General features: G+C 43.7%; 1 protein-coding gene across 1 annotated transcript in view; it reads left to right on the forward strand.

The window, feature by feature from the left end:
• The window catches only part of LOC144599350 (adhesion G-protein coupled receptor G7-like), a 39056-nt gene that overhangs the window by 3667 nt on the left and 22674 nt on the right, over positions 1–12715 (forward strand). The window contains exons 3-7 of the mRNA XM_078410142.1: positions 491–576; positions 4044–4162; positions 9057–9161; positions 10387–10550; positions 11510–11665. Of these exons, the coding sequence (XP_078266268.1) occupies positions 491–576; positions 4044–4162; positions 9057–9161; positions 10387–10550; positions 11510–11665 (630 nt within the window). The remainder of the gene's footprint in view (positions 1–490; positions 577–4043; positions 4163–9056; positions 9162–10386; positions 10551–11509; positions 11666–12715) is intronic.

Raw genomic sequence — 12715 nt, forward strand, 5'->3', positions numbered from 1 at the left:
ACTCTCAGCTAATTGGAATATGCTGTTGCCACTGATGCTGGGGTTTGGCCTCTCCTGGCCAGTCAACCAGTGATCGGGATCAGAGCCACATCTCAGGGAGAGGGGGCCGGCACAGTGTAAAACCAATTTGAATTTAATCCCATAGTTCCTAAAAACAACTAGGATTACTGAAATAATTGAAATACAAGGCACCAACATTGAATCAAAAGAAGGGCCTCGACCTGAAACGTCACCTATTCCTTTTCTCCAGAGATGCTGTCTGACCCATTGAGTTACTCCAGCATTTTGTGTCTTTGGTTTAAACCAGCATCTACAGTTCCATCCTACACTTCACCTTATTGTTCACAGATCTATCCAATGGTAATATCACCTGTTTAATGCATTTTACTCTGTGCTGCTTGGTTTATCTAAGTTCCTCTCACTACCTGATGTATGTAGTTGCAGATTTAACATGGAGTTGAGCTGTGACTGGGGTTCTGTTTCCTTGCAGGCTTCTGAATATGCAGTCAAAGCATTCTGTCAGACACTGGAGGTGGACCCTTCTATCATTAATGAGCTACAGCAAAATCTAACAAGGTATTGGGGTTGATACTAAATGTGAAACTATATGGTAATTGGTACCGTAATTAGTACGGTAATACCGTAATGCTGCACTTGTGTTTGGAAAATACATATACTGATTTTCACAGTACATGTTTGGTAGCTTGGACCATGATCTTAAATTTGCAGTTGTTTTGATAATGCAGGCCTCAATATTTAGTCGGTCGGTTAAAGTAAATACGTTAGCCACGAATACATTGAGGCTTGACCTTGTATCAATCTGCACAGTGTTATTTTGTCAAGGGTTATGTGGAGACGGCAGGAGAATGGGGTGAGGAGGGAGAGATAGATCAGCCATGATTGAATGGCGGAGTAGACTAGATGGGCCGAATGGCCTAATTCTGCTCCTATTTACTTATGACCTTATAATTCACTTCTTTCCATACAACATATCCCATTTCCAGCTTTGGCCTCCCTTGTAGCGTGTTAGTACCAACAATAATACACCCCATTCATTGCATCACGATATGGCATTGCATTTATTGATGAGAAGCCTGTTACAATGCATGAAGATAAGAACATATCAAACAAAAAACGGGAATCTTTTCACACTTGCTCACCCATCAATAAGATTATAGCTGATATTTTTACCTTATTACTCTCTAAACTGACCTCATATTTCTTGATTTGTTTGCCCCTCAATAAAATCTATCGATCTTGGCCTCAAATAGACACAGTAATAGGGTCTTCACAACCAAATGTGGAGGAAGATCTGAAGAGCCACTACCTGCAGAATGAAGAAACTATTTCTCATCTCCATTTGGGAGGCTAACCCTTTAATTTGATGTTGATTCACTTCGGTTCTAGCTGCTCCAACAATGGGAAATATCATCCTTGCATCTACTCTATAAAAAGCCTTGTAAAAGGATTGTAAGTTTCAATGTGGTCTCTTTGCATAATAGTACACTCCAAATCCCATTATGGACATCGGATTTGTCTCTGGAAATGTTGCGCTATAATGAGCTGTATTCTGAGCCCTGTATCTTTTCCTTCACTCTGCCAATTGTACTTGAGTTTGGCTTGATTGTATTTACGTATGGCATTATATATGATTTGATTGGATAGCATGCTAAAGAAATCTTTTCACTGTACCTCAGTACATGTGACACCAATAAACCTAAACCTCTAGCTTTCATTATGTTAAATTGTAGGATGTTTAGGTCCAGTCTACTTTATTTCTCTATACTGGATAATCACTTCATTTATGGAATCAATCTGATCAACCTTAACGCATTCCATCTATTATAAGTATTTTCTGCCCGAGATGGAGAGACAAGATCTTCACACTATATTGCCATTGTGATCTTGTGAAGGCCCTCTGCAATTGCATTACGATGTCTTAACTCTTGTACTAAAGTTCTCTTGCAACAACGGCCTTCTTAATTGCTTGTTGTGCATTCACTTTCAGTGCTTTTCTATTTTGTTTGACTTTGCACTCTTCTACATTATATTCCAGTTACCATGACCAGGCCTATTTCTTTAACCTGTATACATCCCCTGCAGTCTTCCTAGATCCTCCTTGCCACTTGCACTGTCCACAAGGTTTGCCTGATCAGCAGAGGATCAGAATGACACTTTTGGCTCTTCTCATCCATATCATTGATACCGATTGTGAACAGCTGGAAAAATATTGGAGAAATTAACAGGACCAAAAAGGTGATAAATTCCCAGGATCCCCCATGCTGTCGAGGGTGGTGGTTGAGGCAGATACAATAGCGGCATTTACGAGACGTTTGGATAGGCAAATGGATATTAAGGGAATGGAGGGATATGGGTTGTAAGTGGGTTTTATGTTCTACCTCTGGAAATGTGGACATATTCCTTCACAAAAAGCCCTCTACTTTTAATGCTTCCATTGAAGCAGTATCACCCCAGTTGAAGCAATGTGTCAAGGGAATGGTGCAGCGATGTTGTCTCTTGGAGGAGGCAATCATGGAAACTTTTACTTCTGCCATCGCAGGTAGATTTTAAATATCCCATTTTAATAGCCCTATTTTAAGATGAGCAAGGGAGTTTGCTCCGTATTTTGCGCGATATTTATCCCTCAGCCAACACCAGCAAACAAGAGTATTTTATGTCTTGTGTAAGAATGTAACTGCAGATGCTGGTTTAAATCCAGTCTGGTTCAGACCTAATCTGAAGAAGGGTCTCGACCCGAAACGTCACCCATTCCTTCTCTCCAGCGATGCTGCCTGTCCCGCTGAGTTACTCCAGCATTTTGTGTCTATCTTCGTATTTAATGTCTTCCCTGCATCTGGGACATCTGCAATCAAGATTTCATGAAAACCACCAGTGTCCACAATTTCCAAATAATGCATCGCATGCCAAGTTATTTAGAACATTTTCTGAATATGAAGGATGGCTTACAAATGACAGTTGTAATTTGTTTTGGTTTTGCACACACCGTATTCATGTTTCTAACCTCGTGGAGAAAATGTAGGTAATTTTCAGGTCCATGGTTCTTAATTTTCATTGTCTAAAGTATAACAGAACTTTATTGTCATTCGGTATAAATACCGAACGAAATTTCAGCAGTCACAAGACACAGCAAAAAAGAAAAGAACACAGGACACACGACCCCAACACAAACATCCATCACAGTGACTCCAAACACCCCCTCACTGTGATGGAAGGCAACAAAACTTCCACTCTCTTCCCCCCGCGCCCACGGACAGGCAGCTCGACCCCTACCGAGGCGACCGACACGCACAGCCCCCGCAAGGGGATGGAAGGCCCCGCGGCCGAGCCGCGCCGGCGATGTTAAGTCCAGCGGCCGAGCCGCGCCGGGCGATGGAAGGCCCCGCGGCCGCTGCTAAGTCCCGCGGCCGAGCCGCACCGGGCACTGAAATGTCCCGCGGCCGAGCCGCGCCGGCGATGTTAAGTCCCGCAGCCGAGCCGCGCCGGGCGATGAAAGGCGCTGCGCTGGGCGCTGCGCCGGGCGCTGAACCGTTCCGCGGCCGAGCCGCACCGGGTGATGGAAGGCCCCGCGGCCGAGCCGCACCGAGCGCTGAACCGTCCCGCAGCCGTACCGGGCGATGGAAGGCCCCGCTGCCGAGCCGCGCCGGGCACTGTTAGGTCCCTGGCCAAGCCGCGCCGGCGATGTTAAGTCCAGCGGCCGAGCCGGGCGATGGAAGGCCCCGCGGGCGATGGAAGGCCCCGCGGGCGATGGAAGGCCCCGCGGGCGATGGAAGGCCCCGCGGCCGAGCTGCGCCCCGGGGAAGAGACCTAATAAAAGAAGGTTCCCCCACCCTCCGCCCCACCCCCCACACATACACAGCCAAAAACAGAAACAAAAACCATCCCAACACCGACCAAACAAAAAAAAAAGGAAAAAAAGACAACCAGACGGCCAGAGAGCCACAGCCGTTAGGCGCAGCCACACGCGAGGTTATCTTCATAAAGTGATTACTAGCTTTAATTGACATGTTATTTTCTTTGGTTAGATTGACACAAAAAGTCGAAAATATGACACTTACTAAAAGTCTGAACCAAGTGTGTCGACTAATGGCAGTGAAATCAGCTGAAAGTGCTTCCAGTGGTCTTGGACTAGTTTCTTATCAAAGTAAGATTTTACATGAATATATTGCAGAATGAAGTGCAACCAATAATATAAAAACCCATAGCTGAAGCGTGTGAATATTTTTGATCTTTTAAAACATATTTCTGAAATTATTTAATGTTTACGAAAATTATTTATGATTTGCCATTAAATTATTGTATATTGTACTCAGATCCAATGTAGACAATGTAGTCTGAAGGAGGGTCTCGACCCGAAACATCACCCAATCCTTCTCTCCAGAGACGCTGCCTGTCCCGCTGAGTTACTCCAGCATTTTGTATCTATCTTCAGTGCAAACCAGCATCTGCAGATCCTTCCAACATGTGGATAAAATAATGTAATGTCTAGATGAAATGTTACATGACATGTCTGGATGTTCTTCCTATTATTGCACTTTACAAATCCAATGAACAGCAGTAACAATAGAATCATAACCTTAACTGAAATGCTATATTGAAAACAAAATATTACTCTCAATCTCGTCCTAGTTCTACGTATTTACTTGTGGCTTCAAGAGAGCTGTAATCTGTACCTCTATGGATGTTGCATGATGCCTGTGAGTGTGACACACACAGGCCCACCTCACACGTGAATGTTAAACATCCTCTCTCACTGCTCCCCCTCTGTGATTCATCCTGGTCTCCAGCTCTATGACCAGGTTTTAACCCAGACCTGCTACCATTGCCACGTGTGCTTACAACTCAGCGGTATGAATTTTGACTTCTCTAACTTCAAGTAACCCTTGGTTTCCCTCCCTTTCCGTCCCCTCCCCATCCCAGTTTTCCGACCAGTCTGATTGTCCTGATTAAATATTATCTTTGTATGCTTCGTTGTCACTTTCCCCTAGCTAACAAATAATCTATTCTGCATTTTCATTGATCCTCATCCCCTCGTTTTCACACCTTACCCTTCCATATCTATGTGTCTCCCTCTCCCCCGACTCTCAGTCTGAAGAAGGGTTTCGACCCGAAACGTCACCCATTCCTTCTGTCCAGAGATGCTGCCTGTCCCGCTGAGTTACTCCACCATTTTGTGTTTATCTTCAGTGTAACACCGGCATCTGCAGTTCCTTCCGACACAATGCTAAAAATCATGCTTCCCTGACTGTAGAAAAGTGGTTTTGAAGAATAGTCTTGTCTTCCGCGCATTTGCTCCCAGTGGGAGCACTTTTAGGAAAACTTGTTGATTTCCCCTTGAGGCTTTTTTCGTGAGCACATTTCACTGAGAGTCACACTCAGCTGCTGTGACCTGGAGATAAATCCTCAAGCTGCCAGTGACATTTCTATATTTGTGATCTCTTGATAGAGTCATAGAGATAGAGTGTAACAGTGTGGAAACAGGCCCTTCGGCCCAACTTGCCCACGCCGGCCAACATGTCCCAGCTACACTAGTCCCACCTGCCGGCTCCTGGTCCATATCCCTCCAAACTTGTCCTATCCATGTACCTGTCTAACTGTTTCTTAAATGTTGGGATAGTCCCAGCATCATTACCTCATCTGGCAGCTTGTTCCATACACCCACCACCCTTTGTGTGAAAATGTTACCCCTTCAGATTCCTTTAAAATCTTTTTCCCTTCACCTTGAACCTATTTGATATTGTTGTTCTGAGTGAAAATCATTTCATAGTAATCCCCTCATGAAAATGGTGGAATGGAGAGCATGGCGCATGTGAGTGAAACTGATTTATTTTCCCTCTTGGATCTGAAGATCCATTTTGGCCCCAAAATTCTCTGCTCTGTTTCATGAAAATTAAGATTGGTACTGTAATAGGTGGATACAGGATTAGAATGGCATACCATAATTTTTGTATCAGTGTAGATGTGAGACGAGCACGAAACATCACCCAATGTGCTTTTGGTGAAATACCGTTGCCGCACACGTTTACTCTGAGTGCCTCCTGAGTCATTCTCCAGATTGTCATGTTGTGAGCCAAGGTATTTCCTACAACTTGCAATGAAGCTTGTTTTCTGCACGATGTGGGATAGTGGGCTGTTCTCAGCCCTGTGAGTTAAAGGTCTATGGGTTTAAGTCTCACTCCAGAGAGTTCAACATGATGGTCTAGGTTGGTATGATTATATGGCATCAGGCAATGCTAGAGTTATTCTCCTTTGGTTTACAAGTAAACTCAAGGCCTTGCCTTGGCTAGATCCCATTGCAGATTTTTGAAGAGGAATGTGTGTATAATCCCTCAATATTATCAGTATTTATTCCTCAATTACAGCATTATTGATTAGGGGCGGCACGGTAGCGCAGCGGTAGAGTTGCTGCTTTACAGCGAATGCAGTGCCGGAGACTCAGGTTCGATCCTGACTACGGGTGCTGCACTGTAAGGAGTTTGTACGTTCTCCCCGTGACCTGCGTGGGTTTTCTCCGAGATCTTCGGTTTCCTCCCACACTCCAAAGACGTACAGGTATGTAGGTTAATTGGCTGGGTAAATGTAAAAATTGTCCCTAGTGGGTGTAGGATAGTGTTAATGTGCGGGGATCGCTGGGCGGCACGGACTTGGTGGGCCGAAAAGGCCTGTTTCCGGCTGTATATATATGATATGATATGATATGATATGATTATCACCTAAATACAGATTTCCTGGTAGTTATTGCACCACTATTTGTGGGAGCTCGCTGTGTGCTATTTTGGTTGGCCTCTTTCCATACAGGGACTACACTTTGAAATGCAAAAACATTCATTCACTTGGGCATATCTGAACATTGTGAAAGGGACTGTATCTTTGTGAGCCTTTACTCTTTCGTAAAGAAAGGTTGTGGAGACCCAGGGTTAGTTATATCCACTTGCACACCAGTGTCTCCATGTACTCACACGTGATTACATGGCATGTGGCGCTGGATAAAGAATGTTATTGCACATGCCAACACAGATGAGAATAACTTTGAAGAATTACAAACTCTGGAGGTGAACTGCCACGGTTGCTGTTATTTGATTGATCATGATCATTCTGCATCTTTACTCCACCCACACTGTCCCAAATATGTCTAAATAACAATGAAAATCTATCAACTACTAAGGTTCTCAATTGACCCAAACACCTCCGCTCAGTCAGCCTAAACCTACCTGATCTCCCGGTTGCTAAGCCCTTTATCTCCTCCTCCCATTCCCACACTCACCTTCCTGTCCTGGGCCTCCTCCAGTGTCAGAGTGAGGCCCAGCGCAAATTGGAGGAACAGCTCCCCATATTTTGCTTGGGCAGCTTACACCCCAGCGGTATGAATACTGACTTCTCTAACTCCAAGTAACCCTTGCTTTCCCTCTCTCTCCATCTCTACCCCTTCCTAGTCCTCCCACCAGTCTGACTGTTCCCTGATTATATTTTATCTCTGTTTGCTTTGTTGTCATCTTCTCCTGGCTAACAGTGATCTAGTCTACATGACTGTCATCTCTTTTGATGTTTCGTATTCACTTCCTTATCTCTGTGTCTCCCTCTCCCCTGACTCTCAGTCTGAAGAAGGGTCTCAACTCGAAACGTCACCCATTCCTTCTATCCAGAGCTGATGCCCGTCTTGCTGAGTTACTCCAGCATTTTGTGTCTATCTTCGGTGTAAACCCACATCTGCAGTTCCTTCCTACCAATGATACTAGAGGAACAAGATGGACCACTCCGTTGAAATCGCCTATACTGACGTGTCGTACGCAAAGGAGCCATTTTAGTAGGCAAAACCCGCCGTTCGCTATGCCTCTCGTAGTGTAATCAGTGTTTTGGGGGAATAGTATGTGTGATGATACCATTAAAATGCAGAATATATCTCATCTATCAATTCACAGATTTTTGTTACTTTTCTTTTTAAATGTTTCTGCAAGTTTCTGCCCACTAAAATGGCGTTGTGACATACTATGGGTTTTAGGGTCGAGTGGTCTATCTTGTTCCTCTAGTATCTTTGCTTCCTACACATGACCCAGTACTGTTCGATTTATTCACAAAATGCTGGAGTAACTCAGCAGGTCAGGCAGCATCTCGGGAGAGAAGGAATGGGTGACATTTCGGGTCGAGACCATTCTTCAGACTGATGTCGGGGGTGGGACAAAGGAAGGATATAGGTGGAGACAGGAAGATAGAGGGAGATCTGGGCAGGCACCAGCAGGCCCTCTCTCTGACTCCTTCCCAGATCTCCCTCTATCTTCCTGTCTCCACCTATATCCTTCCTTTGTCCCACCCCCGACATCAGTCTGAAGAAGGATCTCGACCCGAAACGTCACCCATTCCTTCTCTCCCGAGATGCTGCCTGACCTGCTGAGTTACTCCAGCATTTTGTGAATAAATCGATTAGTACGAGCATCTGCAGTTATTTTCTTATATCATCATCATATCATATATCTACAGCCGGAAACAGGCCTTTTCGGCCCTCCAAGTCCGTGCCGCCCAGTGATCCCCGTACATTAACACTATCCTACACCCACTAGGGACAATTTTTACATTTACCCAGCCAATTAACCTACATACCTGTACGTCTTTGGAGTGTGGGAGGAAACCGAAGATCTCGGAGAAAACCCACGCAGGTCACGGGGAGAACGTACAAACTCCTTACAGTGCAGCACCCGTAGTCAGGATCGAACCTGTGTCTCCGGCGCTGCATTCGCTGTAAAGCAGCAACTCTACCGCTGCGCTACCGTGCCGCCCATGACCCAGTACTGTTTCCAGTTTCCACAGTTTCCTTTGAGTGACCAAGTGATATCTCTCCTGAATGGTCTGGCACTAATTTTACAGTGATATCTCTTTGAACAGGAATCTTTCTCAGATTAGTTTCTCTTTGAGTAGCACATTGAACCTATTACTACATTTAATAGCCTTTTCCTCTCAGGGAAATTTAAATATAAAATTTGAAACAAAATAGATCAGATGATGTTACACATATTAACAATCTTTTCCCTGTTGCATCCACATAGATACTGACAAGTATATTGGTACCTCACTTTTGACTGACGATGCCAAAGATCCCATCAGTGATTCCAATGTGGACACATACATCTACATATCGAATTCTTTGCCCAGTAAGGATTATTTTTTGTGATTTTAAATAGGTTTTTATCTTTTGAGTGGAATAAGTTAAAAATAATACTTTCAATGCTTTAATAACGGCACAACTAGTTATTGATGATGAGATGTTGATATTATTGATTTTGTCACTCTCTGGAATCCTAAATAATGTTACACACCAATGCATCATCCAATATGAATAATACCATTATATATCATAAATACATTGGTTATAATAAGCATGAATGGACAATCTCTTTCTGTTTTTTTAGTTTAGTTTAGATCTGCAGCATGGAAACAGGCCCTTCAGCCCACTGAGTCTATGCCAACCATCAATCGCCTATTCACACTAGTTCTATGTAATCTCATTTTTGCACCACTCCCTACATACTAGGGGCCAATTAACCCACAAACCCACATGTCTTTGGGATGTGGGGGAAACCGGATCACCCAGAGGAAGCCCACGTGGTCACAGGGAGGATGTGCAAACTACACACAGACAGCACCCGAGGTCAGGATTGAACCCAGGTCTCTGGCGCTGTGAGGCAGTGGCTCTACCAGCTGTGCCACCGTTTTATCTTGTCATATTGTCATCCCAGGAATCCGGGAAGAAATTGAGAAAGTGCGTCAAAACAATTTAACAATTGTTGCCCATAAAAATTTGCAAAGTGATAATCTGTGATTAAAACTCTGACAATCCACTACTTGAATTTCTTGGAAACCCGATTGTTGGGCATCTTGCTCAAGTGATTCTATTTCCTTTTTAATCTTTTTAATCTCGCTGGGTTCCTATACCCTGCTCCCATTTCAACTCGCCGAGGCCCCAGTCCTTGTAAACCCAGGGAGCCCTGTTCCCCTGCTCCCATTGAACACGGCCCTTTACCTGTGTTTCCCTTAAATGTACAGAGGCCCTATTTCCTGTACTCCCTTTAAATTCACGAGTTTCACTGGAAACTTTGTTATACTGCTGTGTAAAGTCTAGAGAAAATTTATTTTAAAGTGCGTTGAGATATTAATAGGACTAATATCTAATAATCCAGAGAATCTGCCAGTGTGGAACCACTAATCTCTAAAAGGTGGATTGTCAGAATTTTGTGGTATTTTTATTGTATGTATTTAGCACTGTGAGTTGTTTCTGCTTTTAATGCTAATTATGTTTAAAGCTAAAGGTACTGTGTGTTCAATGTTGATGATTACTTGCAATTTCTTGATCCTCTTTATCTGCTGTCTTTAATTTAGACTCTACTGCGAGCTATGGATTTGTTATCTACAAGGATTCCGCACTCTTTCCAATTCCTAGGAATAAAGATAGTATAATGTTGAAGACGCATGTAATATCAGGCAGTGTCCGTACATCCACTCGAAACGCTAAACACCAAGTAACAATAAAATTAAAGAAACTGGTAAGATAATTAAACATTATGGGTGTGAATACAAATACCAAGTGGGCAGGTAGAAGTGCAGCTGTTGTGCCTTTCTTCTGATTTGGAAGTGACGTATTGGAATAGAAAAATAATGGACTGGCTTATTTGTCTGCCCTTGCCAGAAAGACTGTTGCTAAAAATTGGGTTAATGTGGCATTTAATAATTTTGTGTTGGAAAGAAAAGCAGACGCCGGGGTGTCGCGGGCATGATCGTGAGGAGTCTTCAATGAATCGTAGCGGATCTCGGCATGTCGCGGAAAAATTTTCCAGATAGAAATTTCTCGGCGACAGCTGACTTGTTGCCAGGTATCGTAGCTTATTGCGGGCGCTGTCGCATGCTGTCCCCAGGTTTGCTAGGTTGTCGCAGATGCGCATTTAGAAGCACGTAATATTAAATTAAGAAAAGGCATTTGAAGATACCAGAAGATAGTTTTGTTTAACCAATTTATTTACCGTCAGGACATTTGACAGGTAGATTGGAGGCGGCAGTTTGACGGTCAGGTAAGCGGGGGAATTTGGCGATGTTTCCGAAGGTGGTGTAATCTCTTAGCAAGGTGCTAGTTTCACAAAAAAAGTGACTTGTATCGACCTGACTCGGCATTGTCGTGGTCATTGTCGGAGGGTAAAAGAAAATGTTGGCGATCTGCTACGACTTTGAAAGTCGCCCGCAGTCGCCTTAAAAACCGCGTAACTGCGGCAGGCCCTTTGCAATGTTGCAACAAGCCTCCTAAATGGATAGGATCTTAATGTCCATTTACATTTTTGTTTTTGATCATCGCTCACTTGGAATTGATTAGTACTGTCGGAATATAAATATCAGTTTCCAGTATTAATGTCAATCCCCATGCCAAGCTGACCACGGAAAGGGGGATTTTCATTTCTAGGGAAACGGCAGGAAAGTTTTCTCTAGTTCTGAATATCATTTTTTTTACTTGCAGGCGCTAAATGAAGGGTTTTATTTCGACAAATCTGAATGTGTCTACTGGGATTTTAAACATGAAAAATGGAGTACAAATGGATGCATTGAAACTAACACCAACAAATCATATTTTACATGTAATTGTGACCATCTGACCAACTTCGCAGTTATCATGGTGAGACACAAATGACTTTGCCTTATATTAGATGATATGAACAGTCATGTAGAGATATGTGCCATAGTTATATGCCAGTTAAGTTTATATTACGTCTACAATCGACCAAAGGACAGGTTCTTATGTTCACTATGCTCTTAATTCAAACCTGTGTAAATTCTTAACATAGACACAAAATGTTGGAGTAACTCAGCAGGATAGGCAGTATCTCTGGCGAGAAGGAATGTGTGATGTTTCGGGTCAAGACACTTCTTCAGACACCTGTCCCAACCCGAAAGGTCACGCATTCCTTCTCTCCAGAGATGCTGCCTGTCCTGTTGAGTTACTCCAGCATTTTGTGTCTATCTTCAGTGTAAACCACCATCTGCAGTTCGTTCTCACACATAACATTATGTATCCAGGAACGTGTGCCTTGGAAACTCAGTGTCATTGCTCTTCATAAAGATTCAGTGATCTTGATATTCCATGAAAATAACTTCAGTCCACTTTTCCATAAAAGTGTTTATTTGTTCTTCTCCCTATGACAGCTGCTCCACTGATAAAAAGGAGCACATTAGCTTGGCGAAGATAGACACAAAATGCTGGAGTAACTCAGCAGGACAGGCAGCATCTCTGGATCGATGGAATGGGTGATGTTTTGGGTTGAGACCCTTCTTCAGTCTTCTATCCAGAGAAGCTGCCTGTCACGCTGAGTTATTCCAGGAATTTTGTGTCTATCTTCGGTGTAAACCAGCATCTCATATCATATCATATCATATATATACAGCCGGAAACAGGCCTTTTCGGCCCTCCAATTCCGTGCCGCCCAACGATCCCCGTACATTAACACTATCCTACACCCACTAGGGACAATTTTTTTTAACATTTACCCAGCCAATTAACCTACATACCTGTACGTCTTTGGAGTGTGGGAGGAAACCGAAGATCTCGGAGAAAACCCACGCAGGTCACGGGGAGAACGTACAAACTCCTTACAGTGCAGCACCCGTAGTCAGGATCGAACCTGAGTCTCCGGCGCTGCATTCGCTGTAAAGCAGCAACTCTACCGCT

The sequence above is a fragment of the Rhinoraja longicauda genome, chromosome 13 (assembly GCF_053455715.1).
Source record: "Rhinoraja longicauda isolate Sanriku21f chromosome 13, sRhiLon1.1, whole genome shotgun sequence".
NCBI lineage: Eukaryota > Metazoa > Chordata > Chondrichthyes > Rajiformes > Arhynchobatidae > Rhinoraja > Rhinoraja longicauda.